This window comes from Cryptomeria japonica, chromosome 11 (assembly GCF_030272615.1).
Source record: "Cryptomeria japonica chromosome 11, Sugi_1.0, whole genome shotgun sequence".
NCBI classification, from domain to species: Eukaryota; Viridiplantae; Streptophyta; class Pinopsida; order Cupressales; family Cupressaceae; genus Cryptomeria; species Cryptomeria japonica.
Genome location: NC_081415.1, coordinates 509,698,007 through 509,718,198, shown reverse-complemented (window position 1 = coordinate 509,718,198; position 20,192 = coordinate 509,698,007). Strand labels below are relative to the sequence as shown.

The window sequence follows — 20,192 nt, the reverse complement described above, 5'->3', positions numbered from 1 at the left end:
GAGGCATATTGCAGCATGCGGGAGAACGAGGCACAGGAGTTAGCAACACAAGTGGCTGACCTTACTCTGCAGATGGAGCATAAGGACAAAAAACTATTAGAGGCTGCACACATGGTCAAGAAGGCACGGGAGCGGCAGCTGATTATGGAGAACCTCAAACTCCACACAGGGCGACAACCTTCTTCTTCGACCACGACAGGGACGCCTCCTCCCCCTCCTCAGTCCTAGTCTTTTGTTTTGTTATTCCAGCTCCTGTTGTCTTACTCGTCTGGAAGACGACTACTTTTTTGGGGGGGCTGATGTTGGGGGTCAATAACACATGTTAGTTTTTAGTTGGTTTGGGTGTTTATGTTTTGTTACGTATGAGTTGTCGAGAGGTTCCCATGGGGTAGTTGGTAGCTAGTGACGGTTGGCAACTTGGCCAACTGTTCAGTCTATATATGGTATGGATGGAACCTTAGCAGATTGGTATTGTACTGGCAAATTTGAGAATCCAATAAAGATATCATTATTCTGCCATAGTTGTTCTGTAATTGTTATTTATGCTTTAATGTATGTTAATGTTCTTGTTATATGAATTGTTGGTACGTGTGGAATATCATTGTTTATCCGTGAGTTTACCAACCTAACCGTAAGGTCTAAACACCACACATATTTGGATTTGATTGGATTCTTTCTTCAGGAAGAATACTATTAAGGAGACCTACTCATTGGTTTCAACTTTAAAAATTATGTCGGCCTCCACATCTTTTCTCGCTCCTAGACTTTCACAACACAATTCTTGTTCATTCAATAAGGTCCCTTTGTATGGATTTTGCTAATAGCATCAAAGGAATTCTATGTACACATAGTTCTTGTGGTATCCTTTTCAACATCTTCAACATCAACGGTAAAAGACTCCTTCTAACCATAAAGATTTTTAATGTTGTTGCCTTCAATACTAGGTCCCAATTGCCACGAGGCATGATTGTCCATGGATTGCCTTCGTGTATTGAATTTGCCTTTTTTAATTCTAGGCTCCTTGTCTTGGATCATTTTGTCCTGCTCAAAGCTATTGGTTGACATATCATCCAACTTCGCTGCTCCCTCCTTGTATTCTCCATACTCTGGAGGATATGTTTCACTTGTAGTTGCTTGATCATCCTCTACTTCTATTTCCCCAATTTGCGGCGTATTGCAATTGTTTTGGAACATTGCGCCATCTTCCATTTGGCAATGGAAAAGTCCATTAAGCAATTTTTTTCCATCCTCGAAGTAATGTTGGAGGTCGAGAACTCCTTTGTTTTTAGGTTCCACAAACCTTTCTTCCTCTATTGTCAATTCTCCTCCTTTTGATTCCAAATCCAAGTAAGCAATCTCTTCACTCATCGTCTAATTACCCAACTCAGTGACGTACATCCATTATTTTCTATTGAGAAGGTGTTGTGTTTCCAATTGTGATTTGCCCTGCCCGCAATCAGCCATCCTCTCCTAAGCAATCCATCACTTTCTTCTACAGTGGAAAAACCACAAAGTTTAGCAAGAACTATTGGGTCTCGATCATCACCTTTTGTGCCATCAGTGTCCACATCGACTTCACTCCATGTTGGTTGATGCCTACTAATTGTTATGTCATTGGCTAGAGAGTTGCCACACTATGGCATTTCCATTTATCTTCCAACGATACATTGACTCTCAATGCTCCATCAACAATGTTGTTCGTCAAATTCTTCCCCATGATCTCCTTTTGAACAATAGTTGGCTTCTTCCATATGTTCTCCGTCAACAACATCTAGTCAATGCAAATGTTCTCCTTAAGGTGGCAATTCTATTATCATGCCTTTACTTGTGCCTTCCTACCATCGATTTTGGTCATTACCGGCCATGTTAGCGGCAATATTGTAAACAAATAAAACTAGTTAATCAAGTTGTAAGTTGTAATTGTCTTTGTTAGTGGCAACCGCGGGGTGGCAATTGTGGTGCGACGGTTCGCACTCGCACCCCCTCGGTATCTTTATATACTTCCAAATGTAACTTGTGACACACAATTATGGGGGGAATAACATCTCATATACTTTATCTGATATCTATGGCATTATTATATTGCATTACGTGTTTTATCTGTGTACTTTAAGTTATTCACCCGAGAGGGCAAACATTTGGTGTCGTTGCCTAAACATACTGGGGAACGGAAGATGCAGATGGCGCACGGACATGATGGGCCTACTCATTGGTGAGAAAAACCCAGAGGCCGACGATGCGCAAATAGAGCTCTACAACGGAGAAGACACTATGACCAGGGAATTTTCAATTATGCTCCAGGTAGCCATCAAGACCTACGTCCAACGAGAGGCCACGAAGGCAGAAATCCCACCAAGTGCCGTGTGGACAGCACTGGAGATTAGCCCGGCAGTAAATCGGTTGATGAACCACCTTCCCCGGTTGCTTGCACAGGCATCGCTGGCACAACAAGCTCACCTGGAGGAGATTGCCCAAGAAGAGCGACGCCATCAAATCCTTCAACAGTACAAATAAAGCAGCCGTCAGGAAGCGGAGCAGGATGGCACGAGGCCTGAAAGGAATTGAACCATGAATCCCATAGAGGCAAAGGAACATTTTACATCCAAATAAAGGTGTCACAATATTGACACGCGTTGTATTGACGAAATGAATTAATAAAGGCATGTTCTGGTTTATGTGTTGTGAATTATGGAAATGTTTGAGAATTAATGCCCAACCTATTAAATAAAGATAGAAATAAAAAAGCAGAAACGGACGAGTGGGAGGCCGCGCAAAGGGTCTTGATTCTAGAACAGCAAGTAGAACGTAGACGGAGGCTAAGGCATCTTGCCGAGAGACGATCTGCCGAAGGGTGGCCTGAAGGAAACCAAGGAGGTGTCACGAAGGGTGCAGAAGCCGAGGGAAATTTCTACGCCTCGCCAGAACACCGTAGGGTGAGGAGCCACGAAGAGTTTCTGGAGGAAACAAGGTTACGAAGGAATCTAGTCAAAGAGACTCGAGATCAGTTTAGAAACTTATCCCTTACGCCATGAAGTGAGGATCACCAGAGGGAGCAAGGAGTGGGTGCGGGGGAGAACGAAGGGAAGGACAACCATACGGTTGGAGGTGCCACACACAGCAGGCAAAGCACCGTACCTCCAGTCACCCACGCAGGACACACCACCGGCACCGGTGGGATCGGCGCACAAACGCAGCCATAGCCACCTCCAAGAAGATGACCCCCATCGATGGCGAGCAAACAGAAGTTGCCTAAATTCAATGGAGATGGCAACGATGACCCCATACAGCACTGTCGTACATGTGAGACATTATGGTCAACCAACGGGGTAGTTCACAAAGTGGATTGGGTGGTGCAGATCCCTGCCACCCTAAGACGAGTAACCATTGATTGGTACTCTGATGTGCATAAAACAAAGGTGGGAACATGGGATAACCTACAGAAAGCTTTTGAGAAGGATTTTCGACTCCTTCTAGATGATAATGAGATCATGGTGGAGATATTAATCACAAAGCAGGGAAAGCACGAAACAGTGCGAACATATAGCCGACGGTTAAAGAAGTTACTGGGGAAGATGGAGAACCAGCCGGCTGACGGACTAAAGAAGAGATGGTTCGTGGAAGGCTTCCGGTCATCCCTGCGGAGGAAGATGAAAATTGTACCGCCCACTTCATACAATGACGCATACAACCGCGCGATGGATTTTGAAAGTGAAGACTAAACATCACGGAAGAAAAAGGACAAGTCCTCTGGAGAAGAGGAGTCCTCGAGAGAAAGCAGTAGTGACGAATCATCAAGTGAGAAGGTGCAAGCTCTTCAAAAGGATATGCACCGTATATTGAAGGAATTTAAGAACATGAAAGGAAGCACGAGCAAAAATGAACACGTGTGGTGCATTGATTGTAAGGAAGAACGTCACACAAAGGGCATCTGCCCGAAGAGGGCATTCTGCAAAATTTGCCAGATGTTGCGATACATCGTCAAAGAATGCCCCTACAACATGAAAACAAAAGGGAACCAAGTATTCTTCGCCCAAGAGTAACCCTCACTGTCAGCGGGCTCCGCCCAAACGCAAGCCAACGCCACTGCATCATCCGGTGGTTACAGAGGTAACCGAAGAGAAGGGAGAGGCACCCACAACAACAACAATTGGAGCAGAATGCAATATAACGTTAAGGGGCGGCCAATAATCCAATGTCGGGCCTGCAACCAATGGAGGCACTTCGCTCGAGAGTGCCAGAATACTGAAACCCCTCAGAGCCTATGTAGATGGTGCGGCCCCGGGGATCACAATGACACAAAATGCCCTAAACAAGGGGTCAATCTCCTCAATATTGAGAAGATGGGCGAAGGGTTGCCGATCACTCACGCGCAAGCGAAGAAGGCAACGTATCTCGACCCCCGCACAGAGAAGGAGAGACTGCGGGAGGCGAAGGCCGACATTGAACGGGAGATGGCGGCAGAGGGATGGAAGAACACAGAGCCGATGAGTCCCTCAACCCGCCTGAAAGCGGAAAAGAATATTATTGGGCAAGTCTTACAGATGGAGGTATCGTTAAAGGTAAAAGACCACCTAGATTCCATGCCACATTTGAGGACTGCCATCCTCGGCAATGTGCTAAGCACCGCACACGTACCTTCGAGTGCACCACGGGTGGAGGTTCCTGCCAGCTCTTCGACTGACCCGATGTTACTAACCTTGAACAGTGGTAGACACCCAGCTGTGGTAGAAATGGGCATCCTTGGAACCATTCTAAAGGACACCATTGTGGGCGGATGTGCTAGGGTGAATGTACTACCAGATGAGACATGGAAGAGGCTGGGGAAACCCACCCTGTGGCCATCCACATTTAATCTGGTACGAGCTGGCCAAAACGGCATCAAGCCACTCGGCATATTGATGGCCCAGCAAGTGACAATTGGTACTACCAGAAAATACACTTTGCATGGAGAAGGGAGGGCAGAAATATACCTTTGACCTACGAACCCAAGATGTCGGCGAAGAGCTCGCCTCTTCCGACACGGACTCAGAGCACTCTAATAAAGGGGAAGGGGGTCTCGACGAAAGAAAGGGCAAGAACGCGATGGAGCCGAACAGTGACGGGGTGCTCGAATTGGAGGGATGTTCTGAAGATGAGGTATGCTCACTCAATGGGCTATTCCATTGGCAAATGGAGGACTAAGAACTTTTTCACTGCAACATGTTGCAGATAGAGGAGCCCACCGATCCGGAGGTCTTCCCTTCGGAATACAGAGAATATAAGGAGGGGGAAGCCCGAGTTGACGAGGCACCTACGCATCAGTTCGAGAAAGACAAGCCAATTCAATTTGAAGAGTCCAAGCTAAAGGCAACAAACCTGGGAAAGGAGGAGGACCCACGGAACATATTAGTCGAGGATGACTGGAATCCCGTGCTGAAGACAGCGGCCTTCAAAATATTCCTAGAGTTTAAAGACGTCTTCGCATGGACGTATAAAGACTTGAAGGGGGTACCTCCCGAACTATGCGTGCACTGCACCCCGTTGGTACCGGGAGCCCGCCCTATACGAAAGAGACCGTACAGGATGAACCACAACTATGCAGCGCGGGTGAACAATGAGATCGAAAAAATGCTGGAGGCTGGTATCATTTTTAAAGTACAGACAAGCAAATGGGTGTCACCCATAGTCATTTCACTAAAGAAGGAAGCTAACCAGCTAGGGATTTGTGTGGACTTTCGGTGTCTCAGCGCAGTTGCGATTAAAGACCCCTTCCCAATCCCGTTTATGGATAGCATACTAGAGGAGGTGGCCGGCCATGAGATGTACTCGTTTTTTGATGGATTTTCTGGATGTAACCAGATCTCAATCGCCAAGGAAGATAAACTAAAGACCACCTTCGTGGTCAAAGATGGTGTCTATGCATACAACCGGATGCCATTCGGCCGATGCAATGCACCTGCAACATTCCACCGAATTATACTACACATATTCAACAAGATGTCAATACGGAATTTTAAAGCCTTCCTCGACGATTGGTTCATCTATAGCGCGCACAATACGCATTTGGTAGCGCTCAGAGAGTGCTTGGAGAGATGCTGAAGGGCAAGGCTGGCCCTTAATCCAAAAAGATGTCGATTTATGGTACCACAAGGCAAATTGCTTAGGCACATTGTATGCAAAGCAGGTCTGAAGAAGGACCCAGATGAAATACAGGTAATAGTGGAGAGCCGTACACCTAGGGGACACCGGAGAGTGAAGCATTTGAGGAATTTAAGACGAGGCTGGTCGCTGCTCCCATCCTCGCTTACCCCAACTGGGACAGGGAGTTCCATGTAAATGTGGACGCTTCAAACTTTGCGATCAGTGCCACACTAGCCTAACTGGGAGATCACGGGTTGGATCATCCCGTCTATTTTGCCAGTAGACTGTTATCCAAAGCGGAGAAAAATTACACCACAACAAAACGGGAGGCATTGGGGATGATCTATGCGGTACAAAAATTCAGACACTATTTGTTGGCGACACCGTTCACATTTTACGTGGACCATCAAGCCCTCATTTACTTGGTCAACAAACCGATAATTCAGGGAAGGATTAGTCGATGGCTACTCTTGCTGCAAGAGTTTACGTTCACAATAATTGTACGGCCAGACAAAAGCCATGTCATTGCTGACCAATTGTCCCAGATCAAGTCCGGAGAGGCGCCAGAAGGGGTAAATGATGACTTTCCAGACGCCCACCTATTCAAGATCGCAATACTACCACCATGGTATACTGCCATCGGGGAATATCTCTCCACCTCTGTGTTCCCCCAAGGCTTGCCTCCGAGAGAGCGAAGAAAGCTTGTGTTGAGAAGCCACACATTCCAGCTGGTTAATGGGTTATTGTATAAAATGGGGCCTGACAAGGTGTTACGTCGGTGTGTGATGGAGGAAGAGGTGCCAAGCATTTTGAGGGAAGCACATGAGGGGCTCCCAGGAGGCCATATGGCACCGGACACTACGGCAAGGAAGGTATTGCTAGCAGGCCTCTGGTGGCCCACATTGTATAAAGATGCGAGAGAATGGGTAGTAGGATGTGATACCTGCCAGAGAGCGTGGAGGCCGCTGAAAAGGGATTTCATGCCCCTCAACCCTTTGCATGCTCAAGAATTATTCGAACGCTGGGGGCTGGATTTTATCAGCCTGCTCAAGGTGAGTCGCGCTCGGATGTGTCACTACATTGTGGTAGCTACTGAGTATTTAACCAAGTGGGTTGAAGCACGAGCCCTACCGGACAACTCGGCCGTAAGTAGAGCAAGATTCATCTACGAGCAAATTATTACACGGTATGGGATCCCTATGCAGTTGACAAGCGAAAGAGGTGGACATTTTGTAAACCACATAATTAAACTCCTTACTACAGAATTCAAGATTTTCCATTCTCTATCTAGCCCCTATTACCCGCGGGCCAGTGGGCAGGCCGAGCCTACCAACAAGATTATTGTAAGCGTGATATACAAGTCGTGCGGTGTCGAGGGAGAAGACTGGGAAGACCTTCGGTCTTGTGGGCCTACCATACAACCTACAAGGTGACCACAGGCCAGACTCCGTTCCAACTCATGTACGGGCAAGAAGCTGTGGTGCCAGTGGAATTCATGGTGCCAAGCCTTCGCATTGCAGTAGATAACAGACTCGGGGATATGGAGAGCCTGAGGGAGAGACTGTATGCTTTAAGTTGGACAAAAAAAGAATGATGGCACCATGGGCCATAGAGGCAGCCTAGCAAAGACGGAAGGTCTGGCACGACAAGCATCTTAGGCGAATGAAGTTTACTCCTGGGCAGCTAGTGCTGAAATTCAATAAGAGGAATGAAATCAAACTCGGAAAATTTAAAGTGCGATGACTAGGGCCCTTCAAGGTACGCGAGGTCAATGCCAATGGGGCGATCAAGTTGTGGACGCTCGACGGGAAGGAGATACCAGACGCCGTCAATGGGTCGAAATTAAAGGTTTACCACGAATGGAGGGAACGTGGACCCTCCCATCAAGATGTTTGACAAAAAAAATTTAAAAAAAGGGGTCGTACAGGTCCGTACGATGCCTGACCATACGAAAAAAAAGGTCATATAGGTCCGTAGGATGACCAACTGTATGAGAACAAAAAAAAAAAGAAAAGAAAAGCACGATGATGGGGCCACCATGCGGTGGAACCACCAATCTGTGGGACCACCGTGCGGTGGAGACCCACACAAGCATGAAGACCACCACAGTATAAAGCCCCCGCACAAGTCCGCACCGGCATAAAACAACACGCAGCTCCCGCACAAGTCCGCACCGGCATAAAACAACATGCAACTCCCGCACAAGTCCGCACCGGCATAAAACAACACGCAACTCCCGCACAAGTCCGCACCAGCATAAAGCAACACGCAGCACGCAACTCCCGCACAAGTCCGCACCAGCATAAAGCAACACGCAGCCGGGCCCAGCATGGCAGGGAACCACGCAAGGAAGCAGAATAGTAATGGTACGGCAACGACACAGCATTACCGTACAGTTACACCGTATGACTACAGCATTTCGGGGAAGGAGAAAGAGGCACGTGTTTATTATTTTAACCCTAAATTTTTTTTACAAAAAGAGGTCACAAACGACAAAGGAAGCATTATTTAATGGACGCCAGTGCGAAAAATTGGCAAAAGCGGTTATGGCAGTTACCTAGTGCAGTGCCGTCAACCTCAAGGAACAAGGGTGTCGTCCGGATTCTGCCTTCGGGTGGAAAGGTAAGAGGCGGCATGGCTGACACCAACCAAAAGAAAGGGAAGAAGGTACGCTCCCAAGTGTAGCAGACTCCAGCAAAGAGTGACGTGACCATAGACACAATTACTTTTGAGGGTTTGACTGGCACAAATTGCAGGAGATGGTGGAATGAGACCCCGAATGATGACCCTCTGAAGACGCAACTGCGACTTGCACAGGTACAGTGGGCCATCCAAATGCCAATTTTTTGCATCAGGGTCTTCGAGGTGGTGTTGTGCGCCATGATTGGTACTTACGACTCGCACAGGCGGCAATCAGTGTTTGATTACGACCACCAACAGCTTACAGTATCCTTTGCTTCGACCGAATTTACCAAAGTTTTCGATATTCCGGGGATGCACGGAAAGAAAGTGGATAAGGCACAGAAAATAGCCCCCGACTTCAAAGATAAACTTCTGAAACTGATGTGTCGCGACAACCTCACACAAGTAGAACTTGCTAGCCTTCAGCACGCAAGCAAGAGTCGCGGTCGGAAGAAGTCGTTTTTAACAGAAGCAATATGGCGGTCACCGGTGGATGTCGTGAGGAGCTGGTTGACGGGAGCAAGTCGAGCTTCAAATATTGCCATGGCACAGATGGTGCTCGTGAATGGCATCCATAACAGTATAGTATATGACTGGGCATCTGTATTAGCGGACAGAATGGAGGAATTCATGACTCTCCAGCATAGGACTTTCTACATGCCCTACCACGCTATCGGGTTCTTTCTGGATGCAGTACGCCTTTGGGGCTCACCGGACCAGGACCAGTACTTGGCACCACAAGGTCGCGTACACCCTGGACAGCCCCCCATATTTTATTGGATGCACCTGGACACCATGGCGCCAAGCGGAGATATCCACTCTGGCACGAAACGGAAGAGGAAGGTAGTGATTTCAGCATCGGTAACAGAGTCTGAGTCTGGCAGTAGTGACCCGAGTGGGCAACATGGAGAGACTAACATGGGAGCAACATCAACGGCGGCCGCGCAGCCTCTGGATGAGTAGACGACTTCTGCACATACCATGTTGCCTCCTCCAGGTGCGGTAGTGATGGCAGTGCCAGTTCCTGGTTTTGGGCAAGGCCGAACACCCGTGATTATGGCCCCCCCACCTACGGCCGCGACACTGGTAGAGCCTCTGGTGGTGGAAGAGAGTCATCCCACGACAATAGTAGAGGTTGGAGGGACAGCAGTTGGTGAGATGGCGGTACCACCGGAACTTTCTGGAGGGAGTGATCGCCCTTCTCAGCAGGACATGAATGCATGGCTGAGCCGATTCAAGTTGGCACCAATGGCCCCCGTTGGAACAGTAGTCGTTTCTCCAAGGCGGGAGCAGAGTCCTCACGAGATCGTGGACCTAGTCGAAGATGGTTCGCCAGAGCCTATGAGGAGTGGACCAAGGGATCACTCACCCATCCGCGAGTTGATGTTGAGCCCTACGCAGGAGTTCACCCCGAGTTTCCCTCAGACTTCCCACGGGGCTGTGGAGGAGAAGGATATAGTAGCATCTCCGAGAGGGGATGGCGACAAGGAATTACAACAGTTTTTGGCAGGTATGGTTGTGGAAGCTAGAAGGGTAGTAGCCTCAGTACGGTCTCAAGGTGAGCCCCGAGCAGACGAGGAGTTGGCGTGGCTACTTGAGTTCACAAGGGACAAGTGCAGGACCCACTTAACTCAGTGCTTCGAGTCTGGTGGATTTGATGCAAAGGATCTTGGAAAACCAATCACAACTCTAGGATCATGCTGATCCATCTATATTTTTACCATTATAAAAATTCATTAGAGGGATATTCCATCATACTTGAACAATCAATCAATCAAGAAAACACAAACTTGATCCAGGTATCAAATTTGCCAACTTGCTGTCCCTTTGGATAGGCTTGTACACAGAGGTATATAAATATCTAACCAGATATAAAAAACTCAATCCCTTCGGTCAGAACCTTAATAGCTTTCTTACAAACAACATATCGCAAATTTAGCTAAATCCAACAGTTAGATTAAAAGTTATGGTCTTTTCACCGAGACCCATTTCTGATGTCCCCAAATAAGACATGTGCATGCCCAATCCGTCTAGGGCATCAAATATCTTTCACAAAATAAAACCAAATGATTCCAAACTAATAGAACATGAAATATTTATGGATCTAGTTTCATAATATGTAATCCATTAAATTTTCAAATGGTTAAATCATTAGATAATCACAAACCCTTGTCTGCAACTCCATTGAAGATAGTTTAAAAATAGTTTTCACCAAAATTTTCATAACTTACACAAATGTGCATAAAAATGACTCAAACCAAAATGAAATGAAAGGTGATTCATATATCTTTCCAATGAATCTATTTTGAGGTCGTAATTCTTCCCAATGAATCCGTACCAAATGCTGCAACATGACTGTTCTTAGGAAATCTCAAATCTGCAAACAACCACTTTCACCAAAACTTTCATAACTTATTCATTTATTCATTAAACTGCACCAAACCAAAAGAATGAGAAAGAGGATTCATTACACTATCTAACCATTATAAATATACAGGGTTTCCAGGCCATACATGGTCGTACAAGGCCTGGAAACAACGACTTAACACAAAAACACCAATCAAAATGCAAGTTTTAAACACACCAATTTGTTCCAAAACTTTATCCTCCTTCTCTATTCTTCCAATAATGATTTGGTTCGACCAATACAACATATTTATAGACTCTTTGGTAGTTATAAACCATCCAACTACCTTTATGAACCTTCATCTTCCCTTTTACAACTTTATGTGCAATTTTTGCACTTTTACATTTTTGCAAATGTTGCACTTTTGCAATTTTCTTGCAACTTTGACACTTTTTCCTAATGACTCCCCAAATTGTAAAAACTCTTATAGACTATTTGAGATATTTTACATTGATTTTCCCCTTCCATGGGTTATTTCAACAATCTTGACCTTATAGACCAAACTGGGACCTAAAGAACAACTTTTAACAACTTTATGCAAATAATTACAATAATTGATCTTGTCTTTACAAATGGATTCATCATGAATCAATACATCATAAAAATGATCAAAATGACTTAAAACATCACTTTTCTCCTAGTGACCTCATGTTCTTGGGTGCTCCTGCACCAATGGCCTACCACAGAGACCTTGCAAATGTTGGAGAATTGGGGCCTCCAGGAGCAGGTTGGCAAAACCAACAGATTGCAATTGTTGAGGCAAATAGAGCAGTCGTTCCAAGAAACTTACTGTGAGTTGCGGAGGACGCAATATATTACCGACAGTACAGAGACCTAGCACAAGGAGGCCGTGTTGGCCCGAGATGAGTTGGTTACTAGGCTCCAGCAGACGGAGGAACTCCACCGAGAACAATTGGCCCGGGCGGCCGCCGCATGGGATGCAGAACGAGCTGCCTTGGAAACAATGTTAACCGGAGAGAGGACGACTAGGGGTGCCTTGGAGGCACGGTTGGAGGAAGTGGACGAAGACAGGACTATGTTGGAGAACCGACTGAGTAGCGCTTTGGAGCAGGTGGATCAGAAAGATAAGGAAGTTTTGGAGGCCGCATTAATGGTGAAAACAACGATGGAACGCCAGATGGTGGCGGAGCGGGACCTCAAGTTGCGGACTGACCAAGTCTACGAGTTACACGCTCGCCTGAGCACCGCCCCCTCTCCACCAAGGACGCTTCCTCCACCCCCTTCTCAGTCCTGAGTTTTATGTTGTAATCCTTCCATGTTGTTTTGTCGTCCGTAGACAACCTTGTTTTTTGGGGGGGGATGATGTTAGCGGCAATATTGTAAACAAATAAAACTAGTTAATCAAGTTGTAAGTTGTAATTGTCTTGGTTAGTGGCAACCGAGGGGTGGCAGTTGTGGTGCGGCGGTTGGCACTCGCACCCCCTCGGTATCTTTATATACTTCTGAATGTAACTTGTGACACACGATTATGGGGGGAATAACATCTCATATACTTTATCTGATATCTATGGCATTATTATTCTGCATTACGTGTTTTATCTGTGTACTTTAAGTTATTCACCCGAGAGGGCAAACAGACCACACTAGTGATTGTGACTCTCAGTTGTGGCATGCTTTGAAGGTTTGTCACCTTGATTAGTATGGTTGTTTATAGCACGTCATACTATGTTCTTCTCTAACTCCGACTACAATGAGGTACTAGCAAGTTCATTGGAGGTTCTTCATTCCTTGGCCAACATTTGTTCTACTTCTACTTTGGCTTCTCAAAGGCCTTCATTCTCTATACAAAGGTCTAGGTATATCACCCTCTTCATCTATGCTCTAGTGATTTCTAGGACTATCTCATCTTGTTCCTCCATGTCTAGCATATTAATAACCTTTTGTTTTGGGTAGTTGATGTCTTTATAGTCATTGGGTCCACATCATTTGCACGATATTCCTGCTTTATTCTGACTGCTTTGGAATTCCCTAGTGAGATGACCCCACTTGTTAAATTTACAACATTGGATCACCAGACTTCCCTTGGCATAATATTGATTTTTTCTTCTAGGTCCACTATTGTTGAACTAAATGCTATTTCCCCATCCATTATGGTATCCGCTAGAAGTAGCATTTGTATTATTGCTTTGTGGTTTTGGAGGTGTGGTCAACATGGTTGATTGTTGGGCTTGAGTGAAGAGCACTTGTGTGCTTCTTGTCTTCAAATTGTATGGGCTTTGTTTCATGGAATGTCCCATCACTTGGCAAATATCACTCAACAATTTTTAAGGATGAATTAGTGTGATCCTCAACCTTGCACTCGATGTACCAATATTCTTTAGTCTCCTCTGAAAATTCCTCCTCAACTTTGAGTTCCTTCATCATTCTCATCATGTTGCATTCTAGACCTTTTACTGATTTTGATTCTCCATTGCTACTTTCGTTTGTGCTATTGTCATCATCCATTGTTTTCCCCCGAGGGGGGTGTGTTTCAATAGTGCATAACAGTAGACAAATGTAGTAAATATGATAGCATACAACAATGCAAGTAAACAGAAGAACTCAGATGTATGTATTCATTAATATCAAATGCCAGTACATTCACCACATCACTTTGTTCGACAATAACTTCACCTTGAAATAGGAAACCAAGTACATATATATAGGTGTCAATGTAGGTTGTCTAGTGCCAACTACCGACAACCGTCACGTAACCACCGACCCTTAAACCCGTAACCTTCTAATTAAAATACGACATAATTACCCGACAACATCATCCCCCCCAAATAAGGTCGTCTCCTGACAACATACAACAAAATAGGAAATGACACAAAGACCAAACATGAAAATCAAAGCTGAGGGGGTACAAAGGGTGTCCTTAATGAAGAAGGGGCCGGTGGTGTTGCCGCTGCCAACTGCTCCCTCAGCTGGTGAACCTATTGTGTCCTATGCTGGAGATCGCACTCAGCTACCAACTGCCTTTCCCTGGATCGTTTCACCATAAAAATTGCCTCCATCAGCTCCTTTTGTTTACCATCCAACGCCTCCAAAGTAGATGTGAGATGGGTCTCAAGGGCTGCCCATTCTGCTACCTCATGTGCACACCCCGCCGTCTCCTGGGCCAAGTCCATCCTGGCACGAGCCAACTCCTCTAGGCTGGTCGCTCGGGCTCTCTGTTGTTCCAACTCCATCTCCATCGTATGCAGTTGAGTGGCTAGCTCCTCCCAAGCTGTGATGGCCACCACCCACTCTGCCTCTGCTGCCGAGGCACCATGCTAGGTGCATCTGAGCTGGTCGTACCCATCCCTGAAAACTTGCTCTACCCATTGTGTACTCCACCAACCTCAGTCGTCTTCTCACGCCTCCAATCTGCCAACATCTCAGAAGTTTCCATAGCAGGCCAACCCCTGGCCTCAAAACATCGCCCAAACTCCTCAGCACACCCTCTGGTGGCAAAGGCGAGGAGTCCTTCAATGGAAAACTATATGGCTGTCTATAATCAGCACATGGTAGGTCTAAGATTAAGAGTCTAAATCAAGACCAAAGGTAGAGTCTCTATCTGAGTCACTATCAATATGAGGGCCTGCCTCCTCAACCAATGGAACCCCAAGCAATCCTAGAGGTGTCTCGTCCTCCTCAACCTCTAGTGGAGTAGATTTGACGTTCTAAGCTCCTCTTTCACCTGCTGTTCACTCCTTAACCAGCTACTTCTTCTCTTCTTGCTGCTCTTTTCCTATTTTGCAAATGTCAAAATGAGTGTCTTTTTCTTCCTTTTATTTGTTTCATGCATTAGATTAAGGTTTGTTATATTTTAATGTTTATTTGGGGTCTTGGTGGGGCCAGCTGAGCCTCTATTGTAAATTAAAAAGGTATTATTTTAATTTATTTTGGACTTAAGAATTCTGGACCGTAGGGGACAGCCAACTGTCCCGGGGAGAGCTGGCTGTCCCCTGCTGTCCCCTACTGCCCCAACACCCATCCCCGAAACGTCCCCTGTGTTTTTGCCAAAAAAGGGACGCTTAGGAAACAGCAAATTCCCATCCCCACGTCCCCGTTTCGTCCCCAGTACGGGTAGGAGAGAAAAAAGGCAGGGGATGCGTCCCCGTGCAACATAGTTTATGAACCATGGAATATGCATTCTGCTATGCAATGTAATCAGCAAAATGAACATCAAAGAAAATAATATATATTCTACAATACATGGAGTAAACTATCATTTTTATTTGTTATCTATATCTCTATGCCATTCAAGTGCCTTTAAATTTTAAGAATAGCAGGTTTTTCCTTTTTGGCATTCTTCAATATGTTTTGAAAATCCAATTTTTTTCTCATTTTTTGATAAAATCTTGATAGTTTGGTTTGCCAATTTTTTTCCCAAAAATATTTTTTCTGCTATGCTTTGAACACATTTATCAACACAAATTCATTGCCATATCCTCTTACTTCTAATACACAGATCATCATATAAGAAAGCAATAATTTTACCTTGGAAAAGGAAGCTAGGTTGCACAAATCTGCTTGTACTTGAGCCAAGTTTTCTGGGCTTTCGTCAATTTCCCATCCCTCACACAAGGGAACACCATCAAGTATTGCCTGTGCTTGGCCATAAAACATCTGCAACAAAGGCAAAACAAAGTAGTTATCATGTAATATGCCTTTAAAATTTATATATGCAACTGAAGCATTTCCATCACTTGTGTTCAAGAATTAACATTTTGAGGGATTAAATATATTTTCTGTTAAGTACTTGATATGTCAACACCAAGGAAGAAACAGATAATACAAGATTGAATTAGATAAATGGAACTAGAAGTACAAGTATCAAGCAATATTAGGTCAGAGAACATTATAGATTCTAAAAATGAAAAATATTTTTATAAGCTATCAAAAATAGCTTTCAGCCACTAGACTGTAGCACTGTTAAAACAATAAGTTGCACCTAGAGGAATTCACTTTTCAGACACTTTTACGCTTGAAGAAAGCCACCTTGAAATCCAGACTCTTAAATGTGCTAGAGCATTTAGTCAGCTTACAAATCTTTAGAAATATTTCCATTAGAATCCATTTATAAATTAATTTTTTCTTAGAAGAAATGATGCATTTCATATTAAACCTGATAACAAAAGATTACATCAACTTATAATTGAAATTATCTGTGTACTTGAACTGCAGATACACCTAATACAACAGAAAATATAGCGAAACAGAAAACAAGTGGATTCCTATTATTGAGAAGAGTTTTGGTAAATGATTTTTAATTTTAAACTTGAATTTTTCTTTTAGATATGCGTTATAAATATGTTTAAACTATAACACAGTTTTCCTCGTAAGTTTAAGCTTCCTCTACACTCTCTTGTTCTCACTTTCATGTTTAAAGTTCCTCAGAACTTCCTCTCATTTGTGGAAAGCTGGTTCTACATTTCAATCAAAAAATGTGAGATAAGACATCGTAGAGAAAAGCAGACATTATAAGGGAAAAGGCAATCATTGGATGCTTAACATTGGGAAGAATTTTGTTAAGTGATTTTAAATTTTAAACTTCAAAAGTCTTGAAAAGGAATTTTATTATGTTTTTAGTTTAAATACAGCGACATCTTAAAAGTAAGCTTAAGATTACTCAACTTCCTGTTCTTCTCACTTCCATATTTATAGTTCCATAGACTAGCAAGATGGTTATATGTTCCAATTAAACCTAGAGAGATATACAACCACAGGAAAAAGCATGAATAAAAAAGTACAAACCTGATGACGAGATCTAATAACTGTTCTTCCAAACCAAATATTTAGAACTTCAAAATCATTGTCCGGATCAACTGTCCAAATGACACTCACAGCTAGTCTATCCTGCCCTCCACGGAGAGAGCATAAATTTTCACTGCCATGCAACAAACAGATTCAACTTCAATTTTTACAGATAAAAAGAAAGAAAATGTATCTTAATAATATTATCAAAACAATAAAATTGATTTGTACCCACTGCAAAACAAATTAGATCTGGTTTAAACTTAAAAAATATCTGTTTTTTATGGTAAATGGAAACCTGCTGGACACACCAGAATGATAAAGTGTAAAGCAACAAATGACTTCTAGTTTTTTATTTTATTGATTTTGAATATATTGACTTGTCTAGGTTCTACCCATAAGTATTCAGTCCCCTTTTTTGGGGGGTTTATTCTTTCATTACAAATATTCGGTCTATTAATAATTTAATACATATGACAATGAAAAATAATTGGTTTATTATCATAGTTATAAGATTCATCAAGACTCACACAGACTTGGAAAGTCCCAATGGGTACCCTCAACCAGGTCTATGAAAATTAGGGGAAAATTAAAAAAAAACTAAAAAATTGAATAAGTTTAAACGTGAAAGCATGAAAGTCGAGATTTTTTAGGGTTGGAAGACTTTTGGAGGATGGTTAAAAGCGTTAAAATTATGAAAAAAGGCATGCACCTGAAGGTCTTTGTAATCCCAAAAAGCTTTTATATGGGCTTGGTGGAAATTGCTCCACTCCTCAACCCCACCCTATATCATGACGAAGAGCACACCAAAGGTGTTGCCTCTTTACCCCACTAGGGGCGCTAGCCCCAAAATCCCTACTCTATTTTTTTTTTTAAATGAAATAAATTTAGACCATGTTGGATGGAAGGGCAACACCTTTTTATTCTTTTGAATTTTTCCCAATCAAATTCCTAGTAATTGAATTACATTTGTACTTATAGTTTGCTAAGTCAAACCCTATCCTAAGTAATGTTCCATAATATCCCCTTTTATAAATGCCCTAGTTTTTGCCCTAAAATCACAATTCCAAGTAACTTTCTAACTAGGGTTAGGAACATTAACTTAATCATAAGATATATTTTATTTATTGGGGAAATTCAACCATAGGGAAGCTAGAATAAGGTGACTTGATAGGGTGCCCTAGAATTCCTCCCCTTAGGCCAAAGAGCGGATATACCATCCCTCTTGGCCTCATGTGGCCCATTCCATTCATATGAGGTGGTGTACCTAGTGAGGTGTCCTATAACTATTCCCCCTTCATTTTGCCATCCATTTCCCACTTCTTATGATTGGACTTCTTGGTATGTTAAGGATGAGGAGTATTCACAATAAGGTGCCTTGAAAGCCCATCCCTTCTAAGCCCAAAGGCAGTACCCCTTGTAGCCCCTTGGCCTCATGGGACCATTCAGTCACCACCATGAGGAAGCATACCTAGAAGAGCACCCCATCACAATTCCCCTCGTAATCCTTCATTAACCCTACCATGGTTGAAAAACAGAATATATATACATCATCCTATATTATTTTACGTATTCTATATATCTATATGTTAGACAGACATAAGCAACAGCATATTATTAATCATCAATGAGCAGATAATATCCATCATTCTATGTACAAGTACTCATACCCAAAAACCACAAGTATGTTCGAACTGCTGTATTTAATTATTAATATTCAATCTGATCTCTTCCTAATTTAGGTCTGCTTCTAAATCTGCTTTCAATGCCTTAAATATTTTATTCCATCTTTCTTCCTACCCTTCCTTTAAATGATCTCTCCTTTATACTTTATTGGTGGAAGAGTCACCACCTTTCATAGCAATTGAGGCACCACCTTCCATAACCATTAAGTCACCACTTTTCATTGTTGCTTTTGAGAATAATATATTATTATCCAAATTGATCTCCCTTCCATCTCTTCTTCAAATGAATCTTCTTCCCCTTATGTCTTCCCATGTGAGGGGGAGGTCCATCTCTTCATCATGCTGGCCCCTTGGCAAGACCCACAACCTTTCACAATTAGCACCCTTTGAAATAGTACAATTTTTCATACTTCTTGCCCTTTGAAAGAGACACAACCTTATCTACTTCCCATTCCTTTCTTCCTCCATTAATCCTTCCTTGATTCCCATGCTTCATTCATTTCTTCCCTCCTTTTTATACCTTTTCAAATGATCTCTTCTCCCTCTTATATCTCATGTTTAAGAGAGTCAAAACTCTTCATTCTATGCTTTTTGACCATTGATTAACTTAATTACATTTTAATTATATTAAATTATATTTTTATTATTTTATGTCTATTATTATTTATTATTAGATCTGTTGGCGGTAATTCACCGACATCGGGATAAAACCTGTTTTGTTAAGTTAATTGGCCATGTGGGGTTCGCATAGGGGTTACTGGCAGTTGGCAACGGTTGGTATCTCTGACAACCGCTGAGTAGTATTTATGCTATGTTGTAAGGGAACCCGGCAGTAGTGATTATTGTACATCCACTTTATCTGATGCAATAAAGATATATCATTCTGGCCATATTCTGAATTTTGTTTATGCTCTGTGAATTACTTCATGATTAACATCTGTGTACTTCATTTCCATTCTGTTTACTCTGTAATCTGAATTGACACCGTAACGGTAAACAAAATCCTATTTCAAAATGGGGACATTACATGCTCCTAAGGGTGAGACACAATTGCATAACTCCACATGGATCTAGCAATGCTGCGTTGAGGGATACAAGCTCCTTTCTACTATACTTCATGACTCCATATTGTCATTTTTTTCGTCGATGCGATGGATTTCATAATCCAAGACTTTTTGTACACCTAAAACACTTGATTGACGATATTTACATATTGTTGTTTCCTTATGTTAAAATCTTATTTTATACTCATATGATCAATGTATAGTTGTGTATGTGATCAAATAGCTCTATTTCATTAGGTGTGTCTCAAAATTTAATTATTGAAGGGTGCATCATAAAAGTTTTAAATCCTTAAAAATCTCTATATTTCATGGTTTTTTCAATTTGTCGAGTCTTGGCTAAGCCTAAGAACCAATTCCAAGTCTAAGTCAAAAATCAACTTACCAAATCGAAGGCCTTGTGACACCTTACATATGACAATATCAAGAGATCAAAAATAATGTAAATTATACTCAAAAGTATAACCAGGTTATTAAAAATATTTGGTTTATTAT

At 43.1% G+C, this 20,192-nt stretch overlaps 1 protein-coding gene across 1 annotated transcript in view; it reads right to left on the bottom strand.

The window, feature by feature from the left end:
- Positions 1 to 20,192, bottom strand: part of LOC131034553 (uncharacterized) — a 400,008-nt gene that overhangs the window by 215,720 nt on the left and 164,096 nt on the right. The window contains exons 17-18 of the mRNA XM_057966103.2: positions 16,952 to 17,084; positions 15,695 to 15,823 (exon numbers count right to left, since the gene is read on the bottom strand). Of these exons, the coding sequence (XP_057822086.2) occupies positions 15,695 to 15,823; positions 16,952 to 17,084 (262 nt within the window). The remainder of the gene's footprint in view (positions 1 to 15,694; positions 15,824 to 16,951; positions 17,085 to 20,192) is intronic.